Here is a 25,335-nt window from a genome sequence, read left to right as displayed (position 1 = left end):
GAATCAAACAGGTTGGAAGAGACCTCCAAGATAATCCAGTCCAGCCCTAAGTTACCTCCTTACACAAAGTGCCTCACTCATCAGAATCACAAATCGACAGGCAAGCTGATCATGGACCCACAGCAGTCATCTTCTTCCTACAGATACAGGCTTATGACTTCTCTGGGCAAGCAAACCCAGCATCCTCTTGCCACAGCAAGAGCAATACAAAGCACTACACAGAGTTAGCAGTGGCATGACATACTCTGACAGCTTCACTACCCTGCTCGCACATATGCTGTGTAGCCGCTACAGAATGCGATGCAGGGCTGGAGCTGCCCTGCTATCAGGAGAGACTGAGGCAGTTGGGGCTGTTCAATTTGGAGAGGAGAAGGCTCCCAGGTGACCTTATTGTGGCCTTTCAGCATCTTAAGTGGGATACAAGAAAGCTGGGGAGGGACTTTTTAGGGTGTCAGGTAGAAACAGGACTGGGGGGAATGGAACAATGCTAGAAATGAGTACATTCAGCCTGGGTGATAAGAAGAAGTTCTTCACCATGAGGGTGGTGAGAGCCTGGAATGGGTTGCCCAGGGAGGTGGTGGAAGTCTTGTTCCTGGAGGTCACAGATTTATAGAATCAAGCAGGTTGGAAGAGACCTCCAAGCTCAGCCAGTCCAACACAGCACCCAGCCCTGGCCAATCAACCAGACCATGGCACTAAGTGCCCCAGCCAGGCTTTGCTTCAACACCTCCAGGCACAGAGACTACACCACCTCCCTGGGCAGCCCATTCCAATACCAATCACTCTCTCTGCCAACAACTTCCTCCTAACATCCAGCCTAGACCTCCTCTGACACAACTTCACACTGTGTCCCCTTGTTCTGTTGCTGGTTGTCTGTGTTTAATGCCAGGTTGAATGAGGCTGTGGCCAGCCTCATCTAGTGTGAGGTGTCCCTGCCCACGGCAGGGAGGTTGGAACTAGATGATCCTTCAGGTCCCTTCCAACCTTGATTGGTTCTATGATTCTATGTGGTCTTTAATTCAAGCAGGCTTCTCTCAGCTGATCTGTAAACAGTTAAGAACATCTCTAGGAGAACAGCTATTAGAAAGAAGAAAATCAACTAAACCTGGCAGATAGTCTGGGTCAAAGGATGTAACACGAGGTCGAAATGTCACAGCTTTCATACCAAAGGTGTTACAAAGAAGCACTGAGAGAACCTGAAAGCTCCAAAGGATCAACCAGTTTGAGAAATGCTCTAGCTTGCTGGTCTGAGCACCCTGCTTAGTGGGAGATGTCTCTGCCTACAGCAGGGGGTTGGAGCTGGATGAACCTAGACCATCCTATGATTCTATGGACCTTGAGTGTCCTTTCCAGATTCTGCAAAGGCACAAAAAAAGGACTTTAGAGAAAACCACAATGACCTAAACCTGAAAACCATACCAAAGGCCTCCTCAAAACTTCAGCTTTGAAAACAAGTTAACAGAGGCAGCCCTTTACCTGCTCTCAATCACAATCCTCACCTGAGCATGGGAAATCACTCTGACACTTGGTTACACACAGATGCAGCTAAGCTACCCAACACAAATCTACCTCCTGGGCTACCACTACACAAGAGAAGGGAAGCTTAAAGTCTGGGTAAATATATTATGTTTGTCAGGGAGCAATTATTCCATGGAGGACCTGACAAACCTAATAAAAGCTGGAGTGGATCAGAGTAGGTCCTCAGATGCCTCTCTGTATCTGGGTTTTATTATAGACATTACCAGATGAGCAAATTTTGCCTATGCAGCAAAATCTCTAATATTGGGAGATATGGAAATAAACTAAGATACCAAATGATAAGAGGCTGGAAGCATTTGCATGGCAAACTGAATTATGACTTCTTGCTCAGAACCGTTTGTGTTCGCTTGGCACCGAACGCAAGGGTTCAGCTCCAGTCGTCTCGTAGCCATGGAAGGCAGCAGAGTTTTATGAGGCACAAATTTGGCTCAGAAAGTGCAAAGCTTTCCCAAATTCAGAACAATTTATTGCTGATGTCTTCCCTTCGTTATTTTAAATGGAAACAGAAGAAAAAAAGCTCTCCAAAAGGCTTTGTCTGACCTCAGTTCAGTTCAGCTCAGTTCATTGCTGCATGGAGATGCTTGGTTTCTTCAGAAGACCACAAGACAAAAAAGCTCAGAGACAGGCTGAAGTTTCTTTAGATTTGGTTTAAATGCAAGAAGAAGAAGGGGGGGAAAAAAGGATTTAAACATAACCTTCATTATTTTCTCCTCACAGAACAAAACAACACGTGTGAGGAGCTGAAAGAGACTCTGCCTATTTTGACAGAGCTGTCTTACTGGGGTGGTTTCTGACAGAATCAATTAGGAACTCAGTTTCAGACAGCAAATTCTTCCTGATATTTTTATACACCATGAACAAATCCCATGGATTAATGATTTCCAGAGTTCACCCTTCCTCACCTTGGGAAAAAGCCAGGCCAGATAAAACCCAGCAATAAGAACCAGGGAAAGTAGATTTGTCATTAGTTCTTTCTGCTTGAAAAAAAAGAATCTAAGTGACAGGACTAAGGAATGGAGCAAAGCTGGAGGTGGGGAGGTTCAAGCTGGAGGTGAGGAGGAAGTTGTTCAGCATGAGAGTGGTGAGAGGCTGGAATGGGTTGCCCAGGGAGATGGTTGAGGCCCCATGGCTGGAGGTGTTTAAGGCCAGGCTGGATGAGGCTCTGGGCAGCCTGCTCTAGGGTAGGGTGTACCTGGGCATGGCAGGGGGGTTGGAACTGGCTGATCCTTGTGGTCCCTTCCAACCCTGACTGATTCTATAATGTAAGTGAAGCAAAGAATTGCAGAGGGCTGGTAGAGTCAGCAATTCCTAAAGCTCTGAAAATCAGTGAGTAGCTCAAAAGGCATTTTTCTGCTTAACAAATGCTTAACAATTGGTCTTGGTTCTAATTTAAACTTCCCAGAGATTCAAATATAGTTAATAGAACCAATAACAATTTAGAAGATGCCTTTCCCTCTCCTTCCCCCTCTTTTTCAAAGAAAAGGAATTAGATGTAGAGAGGACAGGGTAAAACACACCCAAAAAAATGGTCTCACTTTGATTTGGAAGTTAAAAGAGAAAACTTTCATGATAAATAAAAGGTGTTTGAGGCAGAGGAGTTACAAAGAGGTATAGGGAATCATAGAATAGAACCATAGAATCAAGCAGGTTGGAAGAGACCTTCAAGATCATCCAGTCCAACCTAGCACCCAGCCCTAGACAATCAACCAGACCATGGCACTAAGTGCCTCATCCAGGCTTTGCTTCAACACCTCCAGGCACAGCAACTCCACCACCTCCCTGGGCAGCCCATTCCAATGCCAATCACTCTCTCTGACAACAACTTCATCCTAACATCCAGCCTAGACCTTCCCTGGCACAACTTGAGACTGTGTCCCTTTGTTCTGTTGCTGCTTGCCTGGCAGAAGAGACCAATCCCACCTGGCTACAGCCTCCCTTCAGGTAGCTGTAGACAGCAATGAGGTCTGCCCTGAGCCTCCTCTTCTGCAGGCTGCACACCCCCAGCTCCCTCAGTCTCTCCTCACAGGGCTGTACTCCAGGCCTTTCACCAGCTTCACTGCCTTTCTCTGGGCACCTTCCAGCACCTCAACATCTCTCTGGAATTGAGGAGCCCAGAACTGGACACAGCACTCAAGGTGTGGCCTGAGCAGTGCTGAATCCAGGGGCAGAAGAACCTCCCTTGTCCTGCTGGCCACACTGTTCCTGATGCAGGCCAGGATGCCACTGGCTGTCACCTACACAGATATATAACTCCATATACAGTAATTCTTATCTGTATGTTGATTAAACAAGGAGACACAGATGCACTGCCAGTGGTGAGCCTACTCTGAGTAAATCCTGACATTTCCATCAATGAACTTTAACAGTCAGGACAATACAGCATCTAGACTGGCCACAAGCCTTTAGCAGTTTTGATCTTTGTAACAGTTCTCTGGAGTGTATGTTCATAGTTAGTATGTTGGAAAGCAGGTTTGCTCTTGATTCTTTCTCTACTCTAATGTTCATCTTTCCCTTCCCTCAGTTTCTTTCCTTCCAACTCACAACTAAAAGGCGCTGGCAGCAACATCCCCAGTTGGGGTGCAGCTATTCCTCTTCTGTCTCTATCCTGTCTATATATATGCTGGGGCTTAGGTCTCCTCTTTCATGTCACCAACAGCATGTTCATGCTTTGCAGAAGCTTTTGACTTTGTATGATTGCAGTCTGGGGTGTGGATGAGTGAGGTGAGAAACCCAAACGGCAGAGTAACTGGGAGATACAGGCTACAACACGAAGTGTAAGCATCAGCCCTCCTGGAAGTGGCCATAAACAAAACTATCTGAGAACAGAAATCCTACTTGCTACAAAGATCAAGCCACTCATAGAATATCATATTCATCTGCAAATCAAAAGAGAAAGTTCTTCACAGCAAGAGTGATTGGCATTGGAACGGGCTGCCCAGGGAGGTGGTGGAGTCCCCATCTCTGGAGGTGTTTAAGAGGAGGCTGGATGTGGTCATGGGTTGGTTAATTAGAAGGGTTAGTCCTTGTGGTCCCTTCCAACCCTGACTGATTCTTTGATTCTAAGTTGGACTTGATGATCTCAGGGGTCTTTTCCAGCCTGGTTAATTCTGTGATTCCATGCTCCTGGCTTGATCTTGTTTGGTAGAAATGAATAATGGCCTTTGTGCAGTTGTTTTGCTGAAAAGCACAAATCTCCCCAAAAGAAAGCAGCCATCTGTTTTGAATGCTTTAGCATATAAATATCTACTGGTGCTCTTCTTTGATCTGCAAGAATAATAGGAAGACAGTGATACAATCCAGTTACACCTCTGCTGCGACTGCTTAATTCATCCCAGAGCTGCAGATTACAGAATGCCATCTGGAAGTCCTACTCTTATCATCCTGGGATCAGAAAGAAGATGAACAGTGGATCAAGAGCAGTTCTTTTGTGCTCGTAGCTACAACATTCTTGGGCAGAGGATATATCCTTCAAACAGAAAATATTTATTAAGACAACAAAATAATAGAATCTTTTTTTGGTTTGGTCTTATTATTTTTTTAAAGCCATGCTAACAATAGAACTGTTCCCAGAAACAGAGAAAGGACCAAGAGAAGATGAGATGATTTTAAGGACATCACTATTCTTTAGCCTGGCCCATCCCAGTCCAACAGTACTTACTGGGCAAACCCTATGAGGAGAGGCTAAGGGAGATAGGGATGTTTAGCATGGAGAAGAGGAGGCTCAGGGCAGACCTCATTGCTGGCTACAACTACCTGATGGAGGCTGTAGCAAGGTGGGGTTGATCTCATCTGCCAGGCAACCAGAAATAGTACAAGGGAACACAGTCTGAAGTTGTGCCAGGGAAGGTCTAGGCTGGATGTTAGGAGGAAGTTGTTGCCAGAGAAAGTGATTGGCATTGGAATGGGCTGCCCAGGTGGTGGAGTCCCTAGCCCTGGAGGTGTTCAAGAAAAGCCTGGATGAGGAATTGGTCAAGTTGACTAGATAGGGCTGGGTGCCACACCTTGAGTACTGTGTCTCACACCTTGAGTTCTGTGTCCAGTTCTGGGCCCCTCAATTCAAGAGAGATGTTGAGGTGCTGGAAGGTGTCCAGAGAAGGGCAACAAAGCTGGTGAGGGGCCTGGAACATAAACCCTATGAGGAGAGGCTGAGGGAGCTGGGGGTGTGCAGCCTAGAGAAGAATCAGGGGTGAGCTAATTGCTGTCTACAGCTACCTGAAGGGAGGCTGTAGCCAAGTGGGGTTGGTCTCTTCTCCCAGGCAACCAGCAATAGAACAAGGGGACACAGTCTCGAGTTGTGCTGGGGGAAGTTTAGGCTGGATGTTAGGAGGAAGTTCTTCACAGAGAGAGTGATTGGCATTGGAATGGGCTGCCCAGGGAGGTGGTGGAGTCTCCGTCCCTGGAGGTGTTCAAGCAAAGCCTGGCTGGGGCACTCAGTGCTATGGTCTAGTTGATTGGATAGGGCTGGGTGCTAGGTTGGACTGGATGAGCTTGGAGGTCTTGTCCAACCTGGTTGATTCTATTCTATTCTATTCTATCCTATAGAAATAATGCATTTTGGTGCTGCACATATTTGGTCTCTGTTTTATCTTCTGTACACAACAAAGGTGATTACATCCTCAGCCCCTTAAATCCAAAGTTATCACCTAGTCCTATGCCATTAGCCACTTCTTCATCATTGTAGTGCATACACTCAACTTAATGCCTGCAGGTTAGGGACTCTGTGACTTGCAACATCTTGGCTTTAAGGAAAGGAGTACTGACTTCTTTTTAACGGACCAGGGATAGCATGGTAAAAACATGGACTTTGCTGGGAGTGACTGGCTTGGGAGTCCTCAATCACCTTTATGCCTTCCCTGGTGGTGTATCCAAGACAACCTTGATGCTCAGGTGTTTCTCAGAGGAGATGCCTGGAAGGCAGGGATGCTGGTTGACTTATTATTTTTAGGCTATTCTTTCCTGAGGAATATGTTTGGAGTACAAAGTGGAGAGATATGCTGTGTTTAATGGGAACCACCCATTAATTCAGTCCACTAAGAGAAACCCTACTCCTAGCACAGCTGCATTCCCAAATGTATCACCAGATGAGAGAGGAAAAGAGAAATCTTCCTGTTAGTGTTTTCTACACAACCTCCACAGTTGCTCTAGAGTGACAATCAGAATTATCCCTACCTTTACAGTGTCTTCTTCCTTTTCAACATTTACTTACCTGTTTCATTCCTGAGCTTCAGCAGATCTTTACAAGCATTCTCTCCCAAACTTTGCACACCATATGCTAACACACACCCATTGCAAGAGCAGTGATTCAAAGGGAATGTGACATCAACAGCAAGTGTAAATTAATGAAGCTCTTCATCAATTTGCCTACCAAAGAGATTTTTCTCTGCTTAAATCCCAAGGCACAAAAGTCAAGTTTGATGCTGTCAGAGTTGGATTACATTTTTCAGACAGTTGACTTGCAAAGTCAAAAAGTGCCCAGGTGGGCAGGAGAGCCAATGGCATCCTGGCCTGGATCAGGAACAGTGTGGCCAGTAGGACAAGGGAGGTTATTCTGCCCCTGCACTCAGCACTGCTCAGGCCACACCTTGAGTGCTGTGTCCAGTTCTGGGTCCTCAGTTCAAGAGAGATGTTGAGGTGCTGGAAGGTGTCCCGAGAAGGACATTTCCTCCACAAAGTCAATGATAAATGATATGAGAGACATTTCCTGTTCTCTCGCATACATTAAGAATTTGCTTTGCTTAGAAACTCAGTGACATGCCCTGCAAAAGCTCTCCCCACAACATCATGAACCCAAGACAGGATGGTTAGAAGGAGAAAATCACCAACTCCACAGAAACACACAAGAAACATCCCCATGCAGCGGCTACAGGAGCAAGCAGGAGGGAGCAGGGTAGGTGTCACAAAGCACATGGGAGGGAGAGGGGGAGAGTGACCACCAGGAACCTTCCTGCTGGCAAGGAGAGTTGATTCTCACCGTTCTGAACAAAATGGCTGAGCTAAGAGCATCTGACTGGTTATGCCCAAATGCCCTCCTCCTCGTCCTAGCGGAGCAGAGGCGGCAATGGGAGAAAAGCACCAGGGCAGCATGGGAATGAAAGAAAGAGTTGGTTAGTATTTAAAGCACATATGTCAGTACAAATAGTAGTACAAAGTGTTTAACTACTTATGCAATGCTCTGAACCACCCTGAGGTGCAGCCTCCTTTGCTCTCTTGGAGGCTTCATCAGCTTCTAAAACGCTCCTAAGCAAAGGGAAAATGCACTCTTCACCCACCCCTCCTCTCTCTTACCCTTCCCTGCAAGATGGTTGCAAGAACTTCCTCAAATCTTTAACTTTTCTCTTTCCTTTACAGTTTAGAATTTCAGAATTCATTTATAATTCATTCAATCTGCCTTCACTTGCAGCCCTGACCTACAGCCCCATTCTGGGAATGGCTTTGTTTCTCCACAGTCTTTCTGTGCTGAAACAAGTGATGACCTCCAAGTTAAGATCAGGGAAGACACCATTCAGTTAGCAGTTATTAACAACTGTGCTCTCCCAAAGAAGGCAAGACCAACAGGAGGCAGAAAATTCAAGCCAGTCAATGTACAGTTCTTTGTTTATCACCTAGAGCAGGGTAACAAAACAAGAGGCTGAAAGAACTTGCTTTGAAAGTGAGAATTTTGCCATTCATTCCTCTGCTCCTTACTGTTTTCTGGCACAGACAGTAAAAGACACTTCTAAAGGTCTGTTTGTTGCAAGGTGATTATCTAATTGGGTTTTGCCATTTCCTACATTACCTATTCCCTGCAAGATGGTTGCAAGAACTTCCTCAAATCTTTAACTTTTCTCTTTCCTTTACAGTTTAGAATTTCAGAATTCATTTATAATTCATTTAATCTGCCTTCACTTGCAGCCATGACCTACAGCCCCATTCTGGGAATGGCTTTGTTTCTCCACAGTCTTTCTGTGCTGAAACAAGTGATGACCTCCAAGTTAAGATCAGGGAAGCCACCATTCAGTTAGCAGTTATTAACAACTGTGCTCTCCCAAAGAAGGCAAGACCAACAGGAGGCAGAAAATTCAAGCCAGTCAATGTACAGTTCTTTGTTTATCACCTAGAGCAGGGTAACAAAACAAGAGGCTGAAAGAACTTGCTTTGAAAGTGAGAATTTTGCCATTCATTCCTCTGCTCCTTACTGTTTTCTGGCACAGACAGTAAAAGACACTTCTAAAGGTCTGTTTGTTGCAAGGTGATTATCTAATTGGGTTTTGCCATTTCCCACATTATCTATTCCCTGCAAGATGGTTGCAAGAACTTCCTCAAATGTTTAACTTTTCTCTTTCCTTTACAGTTTAGAATTTCAGAATTCATTTATAATTCATTTAATCTGCCTTCACTTGCAGCCATGACCTACAGCCCCATTCTGGGAATGGCTTTGTTTCTCCACAGTCTTTCTGTGCTGACCTCCAAGTTAAGATCAGGGAAGCCACCATTCAGTTAGCAGTTATTAACAACTGTGCTCTCCCAAAGAAGGCAAGACCAACACAAGGCAGAAAATTCAAGCCAGCCAATTTACAGCTGTTTATCACCTAGAGCAGGGTAATAAAACAAGAGGCTGAAAGAATTTGCTTTGAAAATGAGAATTTTGCCATTCATTCCTCTGCTCCTTATTGTTTTCTGGCACAGACAGTAAGAGACCTTTAAAGGTTTGGGTTTTGCAAGATGATTATGCAACTGTTTTTTGCCATTTCCTACATATACCTCACTCTGCATCTTGCTGGGTTGGTGCTTAAGGGTCTTCCTGCTGATTTCAACAGTTTCTAGATGGACCAGAGGGCAAAGAGGAGCTCCAAACGTTCCTTCCCTTTGTCAAGGCAGTGATTAACCATCAGTAATGTTTTAATTAAACTGGAATGGATGAGGTTACCACGTGGCATGCTCAATTAGGTTGGCATTTGCAGTGCTACCCAAGGGATAGGTAATCTGTCTGATAGTCCTCAGGCGCATGGCTGTGCTTTGCAGATGCCACAGGAGGCTCCTCGCTGCCGTGGAGCTGGCAAATTGATTTCCCTTCGCTTCACGGCCCATTGAGTTTGTGAGGGAGCAGTCTCTGCTCGTTTGGCACAGGGGCTGGGGCTTCCTCATGGGAAATGAAGGGAACTGCTCATATGCAATCCATAGATCAGAAAGCTGATCTTGGAGCATGATTTCCTGCTACTGAAGGCAAGAAACAGTCCTGGACGCTCCATACGCTCAGGCACTAAACCTGAACACTCCAGGCAGGACTCCAGCCTTGTATTTTAAGAGACTAACATTTCTCTCTTGCCTTTCATTGCCTGTCCCCTCTTTTCCACCCACTTAAAACCAGTTTGGTAGCAGCACTTGTGTGAATACACCTTTCAGGAGTATTGTAGGAAGCCAACACAACAGCAACATCCATTTCTGGTTTATAGCTACACTCTGGAATGCTGGTTTTGTTCCAAGGTAATGCATGCAAGTCAGGGAAAATGACATACAGCTCCAAATGATCAGCCACCAGAGCAAACATGACTTGTAAGTGAAAAAGAGAGGCATATTACCTGGTCAGGGGAGGGCTTGTGGTTGGTTTGGTTGGAGTGGGATGAGGATTTGAGGTGATCATCCTCATAGTTGTCAGCCATCAGCTTCATACGGTTCTGAGTCTGTAAACAAATAGAATAATAAACAAAATCTCAGTCTACCCTCTAATGTGAATGTAGGAACTAAAAGGAATAGGGCATTTATGGTATCCTGGATATCCATAACCCCTAACTAGAAAAAAGAAGAATGACATTAGTAGGTATTACTGTAAAGAATTGCTAGAAACTGTCACACACATTTCCACCACTTCCAGGCTAAATCAGTCTTGCACTTAAGCACTTCATCTGACTTAGTGGAATCACAGAACCACAGAATGTCAGAGGCTGGAAGGGACCCCAAAAGCTCATCCAGTCCAACCCCCTTGCCACAGCAGGATTACCTAGAGCAGATCACACAGGAACACATCCAGGTAGGTTCTGAATGTTTCCAGAGAGGAAGATTCCACAACCCCCCTGGGCAGCCTGTGCCAGGGCTCTGGGACCCTTCCACTCAAGAAGGTCTTTCTCATGTTGAGCTGGAACTCACTGTGCTGCAGTTTCCACCCCTTGCTCCTTGTCCTATGACAGGGCACAGGTGAGCAGAGGCTGTCCCTGTCCCTTGCTTCCTGACCCCCAGCCCTCAGCTCTTGATAGACATTGCTCAGATTCCCTCTCAGCCTTCTCCTCTCTAGACTAATCAGCCCCAGGGCTCTCAGCCTCTCCTCATCAGGCAGTGCTCAGCCCCTTCAGTTTCCTAGTAGCCCTCCCTTGGACTCTCTCCAGCAGATCCCTGTCCTTCTTGAACTGGGGAGCCTAGAACTGGATGCAATATACCAGGTGGGGCCTCACTTGGGCAGACTAGAGGGGGAGGAGAACCTCCCTCCATCTGCTGGACACACTCCTCTTAATGCAGCCCAGTACCCCATTGGCCTTCTTGGCCACCAGGGCACATTGCTATGCCATGCAGAACTTGCTGCCCATCAGCACTCTCAGGTCCTTCTCCACAGGGTTGCTCTCCAGCAGATCACCTCCCAGCCTGTCCTGGTGCAGTTTATTGTTCCTTCCCAGGTGCACAACTCTGCACTTGTCCTTGTTGAACCTCATTAGGTTCCTCTCTGCCCAGCACTCAGTCTGTCCAAGTCTCACTGAATGGCTGCACAGCCTTCAGGTGTCTCAGCCAAGCCTCCCAGTTCCATATTGTCAGCAAACCTACTGACAATGCAAAGTTAAAAAATGAATAAAGAAGTCATTTGGAAGAAAAGGTGAGAAAAGAAAAGATGCATAGAATTAAAAACTCTGTACAGAGTCAAGCAAAGAATTCACAAAACAGAAACCAACTTTCTTAGGTTCTCCTCAACTTATCATAGAACCAAGCAGGTTGGTAGAGACCTCCAAGCTCATCCAGTCCAACCTAGCACCCAGCCCTATCCAGTCAACTAGACTGCCACCCAGCACTGCACCATGTGTGCCAGTTTGAAGCTAGCTAGAATGTTTTGGTGAGAAGAACTAGATTATAGGCTGTGGAAGGAAAACAAGGCTGATGTCTGCCTCACTCATTGGCTTGCTGAGATGTATAAAATAAGAATCAAAACACAGATAAGGCACTCACTTCTCTTCTGCTGGGGAACTGGCTGAGCTGCATCTCTAACCTCACTCCTCTCTGCTGTTTCTTTGACTAATTCACTTTGCTTCCTAACCCCCTGGCTGAACCTCCATTCTTCCTTGGGACTGGGGTAAGGTTGAGAGGGGTAGGGGGAAGGTGAAGGGGTGCTTGGAAGCCCCTCCTGGGGACTCAGGTTTCTGGGAGGGCTGTTGTGTTTCTGGATTACCTTTTACCTTGTCTATTTCTGTATATAACCGCATGTACTGTAAATATCTGCTTGTATATTCTGCTGAGCTGTAAATATAAGCTTCATTCATATTTTCAGAGCTGCCTGAGTCTAGTCTGGGTGATTTCCAAAGTGTGAGGGGGCAGGGAACACCCAAACCATCACACCATGGCACTAAGTGTCTCAGCCAGGCTTTGCTTCAACACCTCCAGGCACAGCGACTCCACCACCTCCCTGGGCAGCCCATTCCAATGCCAATCACTCGCTCTGACAACAACTTCCTCCTAACACCCAGCCTAGACCTCCCCTGGCACAACTTGAGACTGTGTCCCACGTTCCAGCATCTCAACAGCTCTCTTGAAGCACAAAACACAAAAGACATTGTTGAAGAATGAATAGAATACCTTGAGGTAAGCAACTGCAACAACCATTACAATACACTGCATGACTGTGCCTGCAAAGGGCTGCGTTAGTGAGATGAATCCCTTTGAAATACTACCCTGAAATGAGGTCCCTAAGCGCCTACAAACACACAAGCATCTACAGAAACCCACCCAGGCAAAACATCCAACCACACACCCAGCAGGGCTTACAAAGACAACACTCTTCAGAGTAGCCTAAAGGGGACTAGAAAAGATCCTGGTCTAGGGCTCTGCACAGTGAACTGCCAACCCTGGGCCAGCTGCTTCGCTTTGAATTATCTGGGTGCCACTGGCACTGGGCATTCATTCCTGGAGTAGCTCCAAACTGAAGAGACCTAATCTCTGCTCCTAGCTCATAAAGTAGACAAAGCCTCATTTTTAGCTTTGTCAAACCCTTGTATTAAAAAAACAACCCACCAACCAACCCCTTTGACAACAAAACAACCTCCACCCCCTTAAAAAGACAACGCTAACAAAGTAAAGAGTTTAGCCAGACCTGTGCTAGAGATAGTAAACAGCAAATCATGCACAGCTAGACCTAGGAAATAGTCAGAGACACACTACAGTGTCTTAAAAGGAAGCTTAAAGCTTGCTGTAAAGATGCCAGCTGTGGATTCAATCCCTTCATAACCGCCTGGTTTCTCACTGAAAACTCTGATTTTAATGAGCATCTCGAGGCTAGAGAACGCAGTTTCTACTTGATTGTACTTGGGTCATCGTAGAGCAAGTCCAGGTTTTGAATCTGGATTTGATTTTAGGTTGGATTAATTTAACAAAAGCTAATAGTAAATTGAGCTTGAGAAAGAAAGCAATTTAATCAGGCAAAGTCTTTATATTGTTTGCTCTGTGTTGTCAAACAAGTTTTGAATCCAAGTCTGACTCATCAGCCATAAATCACTGCTGGAACCATGCTACACTCTAACAGTTTATGATAAAGGCACTTTCTCCAAATTCATTATTTTATTAGATGTAAAGTTGGCTCCTTCACCATTTACTTTTTGCTACTGATTTTAAATGACTTCACATCTCATTGGAAATGTTTTTGGTAACAAATAACAGCATGTCTGTGGAAAAAAAACAACACCAGTAAGTAGAAGTATAGCAGAAGGTAGTAAAGCTTCCTGAGAGAAAAAGTAACTCTTCCCAGAGAGAGGCAGAATGTTTTGCTACACTGCATGGAAAAAAACCCCAATGTTGGAACTAATACAAGAAGAGAACAAGAAAAAGATCTTTCCATTTAAAGCACGGTATCCCCTCACATGAGATTGTGAAGTGGCATTGAAGGTTGGTGTATTTCTGTCGCTTAACTTCAAGGAGAATAACCTACTGTGAATATTCAGAAGTCAGGAGAAGAGGTTGAGAGAAATGGGGCTGGTTCAGTCTGAAAAAGAGGAGGTGTTCAGGAAAAGCCTGGATCAGGCACTTAGTGCCATGGTCTGGTTGACTGGATGGGGCTGGGTGCTAGGCTGGACTGGATGAGCTTAGAGGTCCCTTCCAACCTGGTTGATTCTATGATTCTATGATTCTTTACTTTGCAGAAGGAAACAGAGAACAAAGCCATGCTCTTGGTGGAGGGGACAGGGCAAGAAATGGGAGATGTAAACTGGAAACCAAAAATTTCTCATTGGATGACAGGACTGGGGAGAATGGAGCAAAGCTGGAGGTGGGGAGATTCAGACTGGACATGAGGAGGAAACTGTTCAGCATGAGAGCGGTGAGAGGCTGGAATGGGTTGCCCAGGGAGGTGGTTGAGGTCCCATGGCTGGAGGTGTCTAAGGCCAGGCTGGATGAGGCTGTGTGCAGCCTGCTCTAGGGTAGGGTGTCCCTGCCCATGGCAGGGGGTTGGAACTGACTGATCCTTGTGGTCCCTCCCAACCCTGACTGATTCTATGATGCTGTGACCCTCTGCAGCATCCTGATGATGACAATCACATAGGGTCAGTTCACCCAGAAGGGCATTCTCTATGTCCTTCTACTATTGCTTCCATCTTAGAGTCCATGTTTGTGACATACAAGCCTTGGTTTGACATCACCAAAGTCAGTAACCAATTTCACTGCTAAGACTGGTTTACACATTTATCACTGCTGGGGAGGGGCCTGGAACACAAACCCTGTGAGGAGAGGCTGAGGGAGCTGGGGGTGTGCAGCCTGCAGCAGAGGAGGCTCAGGGCAGAGCTCATTGCTGTCTGCAGCTATCTGAAGGGAGGCTGTAGCCAGGTGGGGTTGGTCTCCTCTCCCAGGCAAGCAGCAACAGAAGAAGGAGACACAGTGTGAAGTTGTGGCAGGGGAGGTCTAGGCTGGATGTTAGGAGGAAGTTGTTGTCAGAGAGAGTGATCGGCATTGGAATGGGCTGCCCAGGGAGGTGGTGGAGTCACTGTCCCTGGAGGTGTTGAAGCCAAGCCTGGATGGGGCACTCAGTGTCATGGTCTGGTTGATTGGATAGGGCTGGGTGCTAGGTTGGACTGGATGAGTTTGGAGGTCTCTTCCAACCTGGTTGATTCTGTGATATTGTCTTTAGGCAAAAACCTTCTCTGGAAGAGAAGGATTTAATTTCCTGATGGATATCACTGAAAATTCTTCTCAAACATTAAAATTCCAAGCAGTTCAGCACATGTGGCACCTAATAGAATAAAATACCATAATATTTTACAGATTCTCTTCATGTCAAAGCTGGGACTAAAAAAACCTCCTGCTTAGATAGGAGGAAGTGAGCTATTTCCACTTGCAAACTTTAAAAAGAACTGGAAATTCTATTTCTCTCCTGTTGCTCATCTCTGGATAAAAATGCTTATAGAGATGGAAATTTCTAGAGCATGTCTGCTGCCATGATTTCCATACAGTTTACTTTGCTGTGGGGAACCACTCCAACATCCTGCAGCCTTGAACTGCTTTGTCATGGTGCTGTTATACAATCCTCTCCCACCTTATGAGGTTACTTCTTGGATCCTGGGGCAAAGATTTCTACATCTCTGTAAAAAGTAGGAACAACAAAGTGCTTTAACCACTGTGTCCTGTGAGAAACTACATGAACAGTGCAGACAAATAGTTTGTCAGGGCTGCTTTTGTCCATAAGCTCCAGAACCTGCAAGCAGAAGTAGTGGTGGTAAGGACAGGATGTCTGCTCCAGATTTGCCTTAAAAAATAGCCTGGTACCTTCTTCGTGCATGTGGAGATGAAGATGAATGAAATGCATCTGAAGGTTAATGAAATGGAAAAAACAAACCCAGGACAAGACTGCACAACTCAGTAGGCTTCTTAGAGTCATACAATCATAGAATCAAGCAGGTTGGAAGAGAGCTCCAACATCATCAAGTCCAACACAGCACCCAGCCCTAGACAGTCAACCAGACCATGGCACTAAGTGCCTCATCCAGGCTTTGCTTCAACACCTCCAGGCACAGTGACTCCACCACCTCCCTGGGCAGCCCATTCCAATGTCAATCACTCTCTCTGCTAACAACTTCCTCCTAACATCCAGCCTAGACCTCCCCTGGCACAGCTTGAGACTGTGTCCCCTTGTTCTGTTGCTGCTTGCCTAGCAGAAGAGCCCAACCCCACCTGGCTACAGCCTCCCTGCAGGTAGTTGCAGACAGCAATGAGCTCTGCCCTGAGCCTCCTCTTCTGCAGGCTGCACACCCCCAGCTCCCTCAGCCTCTCCTCACAGGGCTGTGCTCCAGGCCTGCCTGACTTTTTTCCAGAAGGTTTTGGGTTTTCCTTTGGACAGAACCCATTCTGTAACCTTACAACTTGCCCTTCCAGCCTCACAAAACTCCTTAGCTCGTCAAAGTCCTCACAATGCTCTTTAGTACCCTAAGGATGGCTGTTAAAAAAGAACAGTTCCAAACCCTCCGTCCTTAAAATTACTAAAGAGCCAGTGTACACTCTCCAGATCCCAACTGGAAGCCAGGAATGACTGTGGAGAACTTGCCACAAGAGCTCTGCAGAAAGCCAGGAATGACTGTGTAGAACTTGGCCCAAGAGGTCTGCAGAGAGGAGTCTGCAAACCACAGGTCTGAAGCACAACATTAGCATGGGTATGGTACCTAAAATTTTCCAACTTCTTCTCATCCTACATTAGAACATACCTTGATACTCTAGCCAGGCTCTGCTGGGTGATGCCCAATGACAGGACAAGGGGCACTGGGTGGAAGCTGAGGCATAGGAAGTTCCATGAAAATATGAGGTGGAATTTTCCCCTGTGAGGGTGACAGAGCCCTGGCACAGGCTGCCCAGGAGGGTTGTGGAGTCTCCCTCTCTGGAGATATTCAAGACCTGTCTGGATGCGTTCCTGTGTGACCTGCTGTAAGTGATCCTGCTCTGGCAGGGAGGTTGGACTGGATGAGCTGTGGAGGTCCCTTCCAGTCCTTGACATTCCGTGATTCTGTGACTATCAGCTCTTGTCTGCTCCTCCTTTCCCCCCCTACAGATCTTCTGTAACTGTCCTTTTGCCTGATCACAGAATCACAGAATTATTGAGGCTAGGACACCCCTCTGAGATCATCAAGTCCAGCCTATGTATGACCTGACACCACCACACCAACCACACCATGGCACTGAGTGCCACATCCAATCTGTCCTTATACACCTCCAGGGATGGAACTCCACCACCTCCCTGGACAGTCCACTCCAGTTTCTAATTTCCCTTTCCATCAGGAAGTGCTTCTTAACATTCAACCTAAACCTCCCCTGGCACAGCTTCAGGCCATGCCCTCTCCTCTTGGCACAAGCTGTCTGGGAGCAGAGCCTGACCCCCACCTGACTACAACTTCCCTTCAGGTAGCTGTAGAGAGTGCTAAGGTCCTCCCTGAGTCTCCTCTCCTCCACGCTGAGCACCCCCAGCTCCCTCAGCAGCCTCTCCTCAGCAGCCTTCCCCTCCAGCCCCCTCCAGTCTCACTGCTCTCCTCTGGCCCCACTCCAGCCCCTCAATGTCTCTCTTGCAGTGAGTGCCCAGAGCTGCACACAGTGCTCAAGGTGATGCCTGCCCAGTGCCAGCACAGGGCAGGGTGACAGCCCTGGTGCTGCTGGCCACACTGCTCCTGATACAGGCCAAGATGCCACTGGCCTTCTGTGCCAGCTGGGCACACTGCTGGCTCATGCCCAGCTGCTGTCACCCAGCACTGCCAGGTCCCTCTCTGCCAGGCTGCTCCCCAGCCACTCACCCTCCAGCCTGCAGCTGCATGGGGTTAGTGTGGCCAAAGCACAGGGCTCTGCACACAAAGTGTATGACCCTGATACACTTATACTTAACACTCCTCTTGCTTGTCTTTCTTTAACCCTGTCCTCTGCCCTATCCCTCACTAGAGCAGGCAACTGCATTAAAAGAACAAAGCACCAGGAGAAAACAGGAGCTGCAGCTGCTGAAATCACCCAAGGGAATGGTCAGCACTGGCACTCCTTTGGCATGTGCTTGCTTCTCTTCCCTTCTTCTGTGCTCCTGCAGGGATTTCCAGAGCTTGTCACCATGCTTCTTCAGGTTATCTGCAGTTTACTTCTGCTTCTGTTCTAGAATTTCTAAATATTTGGGTAAACAAGGAAATTACCATGGAGTAGACTCTTTCCCATGCAGCCAACACCTGGAAACTTTCATTCCAAACAGCACATGTGTAATATTTCAGTTGCCAAAAACGTAGCCATAGTGAATTTTGTTTAAGAACCATTATGTTCCTTCATGGATGTGTTCTACAAATCACACTCTGAACTGTAGGTTCCTAAAAGTGAACTATTTTATGTTCACTGAAGGTGCCACTGGTAGCTTGTTTGGGCAGGGACGACTCTAAAGACCAAATCAATAGATTTCATGACAGTTAAATTAGAGGTCCATGAAGTGTAGAAGGATGTCAAGAGGCACTGGAATATTGCATCCAGTCCTGGGCTCCCCAGTACATGAAGGACAGGGACAACCCTAAAGACCAGATCAACAGATTTCATCACAGTTAAATTAGAGATCCACTAAGTGTAGAAGGAAGTTGGGCACTGGAATACTGTATCCTGTCCTGGGCTCGCCAATATAGGAGCAGGGACAACCCTAAAGAGCAAACCAACAGATTCCATCACAGTTAAACTAGAGATTCATGAAGTGTAGAAGGAAGTCAGAGGCACTGGAACACTGCATCCTGTCCTGGGTTCTCCAGTACATGAGGAGCAGGGACAATCCTGAAGACCAAATCAAGAGATTTCATCCCAGTTAAACTAGAGATCCACTAAGTGTAGAAGGAAGTCAGAGGCACTGGAATATTGCATCCAGTCCTGGGCTTCCCAGTATAGGAGCAGGGACAACCCTAAAGACCAAATCAAGAGATTTCATCACAGTTAAATTAGAGATCCATAAAGTGTAGAAGGAAGTCAGGGGCACTGGAATACTGCATCCAGTCCTGGGCTCCCCAGTACATAAGGGGCAGGGCCAACCCCAAAGACCAAATAAAGAGATTTCATCACAGTTAAACTAGGGATCCACAAGGTGTAGAAGGAAGAGGCACTGGAATACTGCATTCAGTCCTGGGCTCCCCAGTACATGAGGAGCAGAGACAACCCTAAAGACCAAATCAATAGATTTCATCACAGTTAAAGTAGAGATCCACTAAGTGTAGAAGGAAGCTGGGCACTGGAATACTTCATCCTGTCCTGGGCTTGCCAACATAGGAGCAGGGACAGCCCTAAAGAGCAAACCAATAGATTTCATCCCAATTAAACTAGAGATCCACTAAGTGTAGAAGGAAGTTGGAGGCACTGGAAGACACCATCCAGTCTGGGCTCCCCAGTACATGAGGGACAAACTGAGCTACTGGTGTAATTCTGAAGGTGAAAGGAGAGAACTGGTTCTATCCACATTGCCCCAGTGAGCCTAGGCCAGGGTTAAAGTAAGCAGGGAAGGAGTCAGTGTTTTACAAGCCTGGCCAGTGGTGCTAGAGACTGCTCTTGGTTGCATGCCATGGCAGAGAAGAAAGCCTTCCTGCAGAATTTCCTGCTGGAGAATACAAGATCAGGATCCTCTGCTGCCACATGCCCTGAAAGCACAACATGCTCATTTATTTAAACTAGCTTAACTGCTTTTTGCTACACCATGCTGCTGTGCTCACTCTCCATCCATTGTGCTGTCTGATTCCTTCCTTCACCAGCTAAGAGCTGATTTCTTTTGCAGACAGCACAGCTACCCTTGAAGAGCAGAGGAGTCCACTTTATTACCCACGTTATGCCTGCTAATGAAATCTGCGTGCTTTGGACTTGTATTCTACATCTTCTGAGCATGGCCTTCAACCCTGCAGTAATCTCTTTCTCCATCCTGCCTCCCCCACGGTGTCTCCAGGCAAGAGTCAGCTGGGAGCAGTGTGAAACTGTATGTTCTGAATGGGCAGGCACACGTGGATGCTACAGCCAAATCAAATACATCACGGCTTAGTTCCTCTTGCCTTTCCCTGTGTGCAAGCACCACTTCAGGCTTTTTTTTCACCTCTACCCAGCTGTGGATGCTAATTAAGTCTCTCTATATTACACAGTCCTTGAGACTTCTTTCCCTCTGTCAAATCTGGTTTTAAAAGGTTGATAAATTGCAAAGTTACTTGGTAGGAACTACAGTTCAGCTGAGTGGTTGGATGGCAATGTCATTTAAACTCTTCTTTGGAGGATGAAATCTGGTTCAAATTAGCAATGTCATTTAAACTCTTCTTTGGAGGACTTGAGGATGAAAGCTGGTCCAAAATAGCAATGTCATTTAAATTCTTCTTTGGAGGACTTGAGGATGAAAACTGGTCTAAAATAGCATGTGTTGACCAAGTTGTAAGTTTGGATGTAGCCTCTCAACATACTCTTGCCTTAAATGTTGCACACAAGTGGAGTTTTCCAACACTGCACTCATAGAATCATAGACTCAGCCAGGTTGGAAGAGACCTCCAAGATCATCCAGTCCAACCTAGCATCCAGCCCTATCCAGTCAACCAGACCATGGCACTAAGTGCCTCATCCAGGCTTTTCTTGAACACCTCCAGGGACAGTGACTCCATCACCTCCCTGGGCAGCCCATTCCAGTGCCAATCACTCTCTCTGTGAAGAACTTCCTCCTAACATCCAGCCAAGACCTCCCCCCATGCCTTCTACATGATTGTGGGAGGCTGAATTGCTACAAATTCTCAAGTGAAGAGCAGCAAGTCTCACCTTTAGTTCATTTCTCTGACCAGGGTTTGATACATGCAGTTTATTCTGTCTTTCTAACCTAATTCAAGATCTATCACCAAGGACAACAAAACAGCAAAGCAAATACCAGGCCTTCTTCTCCAGCCAGGCAGAACAAGCAACAGCAACAGAACAAGGGGACATAGTCTCAAGTTGTGCCAGAGGAGGTCTAGGCTGGATGCTAGGAGGAAGTTGTTGGCAGAGAGAGTGATTGGCATTGGAATAGGCTGACCAGGGAGGTGGTGGAGTCACTGTTCCTGAAGGTGTTCAAGACAAGTCTGGATGAGACACTTAGTGCCATGGTCTGGTTGATTGGCCAGGGTTGGGTGCTAGGTTGGACTGGATGATCTTGGAGGTCTCTTCCATCCTGGTTGATTCTATGATTCTATTGCATTTTCCTGCAGCTTCAAAGAGCAGCAGCAGCCACCCCCCTCTATACATGCTGCTCTTGGCAAGAAAAAAACAGTTACAGACAGATCCAAATTCCTAGATGCTAAAGTGATGTGTGCTGCTCAGCATCATCTCAGCACAGACTGCCTGGAACTGCCCAGAGCCCAGCTCTGGGTGTACACAGGACTGTGTCTGTGCCTGAACCATATAAACAGTGTTGATAGCAGCTCCAAAAAAATACACCACCAAGCCTCAAGACCATTTATGCTTGCTCTGAAATTGAAATTGAATTTACAGAAAAGGAAACCCAATATTATCCCTTTTTTTTTTGCATCACTTTCATCTTTGAATCTAGACAAAATCCTCCAAGGTAACTGCTGGAAAGAAGAGTTGAAAGGGCATTTCCTTTGACAACCAACAGAGCTTTGCTACCCCAAACTAAATTACAGCTACAAATGTTCTCTGTACGGCCACTTGCTAGGTTTGAGATGCATGCAGAAGAGCTCTGCCTCCTAAGATCCATCCAAACACACAGACATCACATTCCTGTCTGTCCACACCATCCGTGCGTGTGGTCTGCAGACAGGATTCCTGTCCATCCACACTGTCCCTCTGCTTGGTCCACAGAGGCAGGAGTCCTGCCTGAGCACACAGCAGCAGTTGTGCAGTGCAAAGCTGGACAGATGATTCCTGTCCTTTCGCCCCACTCTTGCGCGCAAGCTGGCAGGATCACAACAAGCCAGGACTTTTTCTTTCTCAGAATCACAGAATCAGTCAGAGCTGGAAGGGACCACAAGGATCAGCCAGTTCCAACCCCCCTGCCATGCCCAGGGACACCCTACCCTAGAGCAGGCTGGCCAGAGTCTCAGCTAGCTTGGCCTTAAACACCTCCAAGGACGGAGCCTCAACCACCTCCCTGGACAACCCATTCCAGGCTCTCACCACTCTCATGCTGAACAACTTCCTCCTCATGGCCAGTCTGAATCTCCCCACCTCCAGCTTTGCTCCATTCCCCCCACTCCTGGCACTCCCTGACAGACTAAAAAGTCCTTACCCAACTTTTTTGTTGCCCCCTTCAGATCCTGGAAGGCTGCAATAAGGTCACCTGGGAGCCTCCTCTTCTCCACACTGCACAGCCCCAACTCTTTCAGTCTGTGCTCACAGCAGAGCTGCTGCAGCCTCTGAGCATCCTCCTGGCCCTGCTCTGGTCACACTCCAGCATCTCCACATCCCTCTTGCAATATGGGCTCCAGAACTGGCCGCAGTACTCCCGGTGGAGTCTCAGCAGAAGAGAAGAGCAGAGCAGAGCAGAAGGGGAGAATCACCTCCCTCCACCTGCTGGCCACACTTCTGCTGCTGCAGCCCAGGCTCTGCTTGGCTTTCTGGGCTGCAAGTGCACACTGCTGGCTCCTGTTGAGCTTCTCGTCCAGCAGCACCCCCAAGTCCCTCTCCTCAGGGCTGCTCTCCAGCCACTCACTGCCCAGCCTGGATTTGTGCTTGGCATTGCCTTGACCCAGATTCAGGACCTTGCACTTGGTCTTGTTGAACCTCCTGAGGTTGCCTTGTGCCCACCTCTGCAGCCCGCCCAGGTCCCTTACTTCCTGAAGAGGTTTATTTTTCCTATTCTGTCTGTATTAAACCTCAGGGAACAGCACTACCTGGAAAGAGCAAATAAATATTCAGGTTTTCTACTGTATTTGTGCCAAAATTATTCTTAGCAAAGAAAGAAGTTCCCTTCCTCTCCATAATTCATGTCACACAACACGCAGAGATGTGCAGTTTGATCAGATGAATTTCTCTAAGGTGTCTGCATTGCAGACAGTATTCCCATCACAGAATGGTTTAGGTTGGAAGGGACCTCAAAGATCACCCAGTTCCAACCCCCCACCGTAGGCAGGGACACCTCCTACTAGAACAGGTTGTTCAAGCCTCCTCCAACCTGGTCCAGAATCCTTCCAGGGAGGTTGTGGAGCACAGAATCACCCAAAGTGCTCCAAGAGCACACTGGCTTGGTGTCAGAAATCAGAGTTACATTGCAGGTTAATGTGAAAGAAGTGAGAGGAGGAATTTCTTGCACTGTGAAAAGGATTCAGTGTGGTACAATGGCAACAGCACAGAAACCCTCAGCTTGCAAAAGGCCCTCAGGATCACCAAGCCAAATCTCTAACCCTACTCTAGAAAGTGCCCCCTAAACCACAGCCCCAAGCACCATATCCAAACGACCTTCACACACACTCAGGGTTGGTGACTCCAGCACCTCCCTGGGCAGCTCATTCCAATGCCTGACTCTCTTTCCAGGAAAAAAGTCTTCCTAATGTCCAGTCTAACCCTGCCCTGCTGCAGCTTGAGGCCATTGTTCTATGGCTAATTACCTCTGAGCAGAGCCCAGCAGCAGCCTCTCCACAACCTCCTTTCAGGTAGCTGTAGACAGTGATGAGGTCTCCTCTCAGCCTCCTCTTTTCCAGAACAACCAGCCCCAGCTCCTTCAGTCACTCTCTGTAAGTTATTCTCCAGGCCCTTCTGCAGCTTCCTTGCCCTTCTCTGCACTGGCTCCAGCACCTCAATGTCTCTCTAGTATGGAGGTATCCAAAACTAGGCACAACACTCCAGCTGTGGCCTCACCAGAGCAGAGTAAAAGGGGACAATAACAGAATTAGTCAGGGTTGGAAAGGACCACAAGGGTCATCTCGTTTCAGCTCCAGCTCCTTCAGTTGCTCTCCATAAGAGTTATTCTCCAGGCCATTCCCCAGCTTCCTTGCCCTTCTCTGCACTTGCTCTAACACCTCCACATCTCTTTGGCACCAAGGTGCCCAGACTGAAATGAAACATGAAAGAAAATCAGCTTGCTTCTCCCTGAATAAAAATTCACTGTGGAACCAGAAGGTACTGAGGTTGCTCACACCCTAAGAAGAATGTGGCTGGAGACAGCTGTGAGAGGTCCACTTAGTTTTTGTTTACCCTGCAGGAAATAATTGTCTTCAACTAAGACAGACAGGAATTGGTGGTAAACAGAAAGAAAGAGAACAAAAGACTAAGTTCTGGGACTGTAAAGCTGTGGCCAAATAAAGAGATCAAACCCCCTAATAAAATAGATACCACTTAGGCTGTATTTGAGAGAAAAGAACATTGCCTCCCCCAGGCACCAGTGCTGTGATCAGATGTTTTTACATGTATATATGGAGACTAAAGCTTTACAGCAGCTGAGAGACAAAGACCAATGGCATCCTGGCCTGGCTCAGGAGCAGTGTGGCCAGCAGGACAAGGAAGGTTATTCTGCCCCTGCACTCAGCACTGCTCAGGCCACAGCTTGAGTGCTGTGTCCAATTCTGGGCTCCTCAATTCAAGAGAGATGTTGAGGTGCTGGAATGTGTCCAGAGAAGGGCAATGAAGCTGAGGAGGGGCCTGGAACACAGCCCTGTGAGGAGAGGCTGAGGGAGCTGGGGGTGTGCAGCCTGCAGAAGAGGAGGCTCAGGGCAGACCTCATTGCTGTCTACAACTCCCTGAAGGGAGGCTGTAGCCAGGTGGGGTTGGGCTCTTCTGCCAGGCAAGCAGCAACAGAAGAAGGGGACACAGTCTCAAGTTGTGGCAGGGGAGGTCTAGGCTGGATGTTAGGAGGAAGTTGTTGGCAGAGAGAGTGATTGGCATTGGAATGGGCTGCCCAGGGAGGTGGTGGAGTCGCTGTGCCTGGAGGTGTTCAATCAAAGCCTGGATGAGGCACTTAGTGCCATGGTCTAGATGACTGGACAGGGCTGGGTGCTGTGTTGGCTTGGATGATCTTGGAGGTCTCTTCCAAGCTGCTTGATTCTATGATGCAATGATTGTATACTACTGACAACAAGCTATTGTAAAAGTAGATTTACTTATATTTGAAACTGAGGTGCTTGAGCAGCAAATTGCTCTTGCAACCACAGGGTAGTTTGTTATGCCAAGTGCAAGCAGACAGCAACCTTTTGATAACTGAAGTTGAGATTTATTTTATCTTTATGCACAATCTTGGACTAATCCCTGAAAGCATTTCTTGGTTCTGAAAAGACTCAAATCCTTAGTATCACCTTAAAGGCAAAGAAGGGCAGAGAGAAACCTTTATAGTTCTGTGTTCAATACAGAGCAGAACACCACTGCCCTGAAGGTGAGCTGCCAAAATCACTACCTGATATTTGGCAGCATCTTCTGCAGACCTCTGTTCAAGGGAGGGGATAGAAGGAGGATTGTGGCCTTTCAGCATCTGAAGGGAGCCTACAGAAAAGCTGGGGAGGGACTTTTCAGGCTATCAAGGACTGACAGCACTAGGGGGAAAGGAGCAAAGCTGGAGGTGGGGAGAGTCAGACTGGACATGAGGAGGAAGTTGTTAAGCATGAGAGTGGTGAGAGCCTGGAATGGGTTGCCCAGGGAGGTGGTGGAAGCCCCATCCCT

At 47.2% G+C, this 25,335-nt stretch overlaps 1 protein-coding gene across 16 annotated transcripts in view; it reads right to left on the bottom strand.

The window, feature by feature from the left end:
- Positions 1-25,335, bottom strand: part of ERC1 (ELKS/RAB6-interacting/CAST family member 1) — a 317,339-nt gene that overhangs the window by 49,989 nt on the left and 242,015 nt on the right. For 10 of the 16 annotated variants that reach the window (XR_010305042.1, XM_064155686.1, XM_064155694.1 and 7 more), the window contains one exon: positions 10,098-10,199. Coding sequence is in view for 15 of the 16 variants with exons in the window: in XM_064155686.1 (XP_064011756.1) it covers positions 10,098-10,199 (102 nt within the window). In the remaining variant the exon portion in view is untranslated. Of the gene's footprint in view, positions 1-7,510; positions 7,578-10,097; positions 10,200-13,347; positions 13,431-25,335 lie in introns of those variants that run through there. The other 6 variants (XM_064155695.1, XM_064155698.1, XM_064155699.1 and 3 more) reach the window with 2 other exon arrangements.

This window comes from Pogoniulus pusillus, chromosome 15 (assembly GCF_015220805.1).
Source record: "Pogoniulus pusillus isolate bPogPus1 chromosome 15, bPogPus1.pri, whole genome shotgun sequence".
Classification (NCBI taxonomy): Eukaryota; Metazoa; Chordata; class Aves; order Piciformes; family Lybiidae; genus Pogoniulus; species Pogoniulus pusillus.
This window is presented reverse-complemented; position numbering and strand designations above follow the sequence as displayed.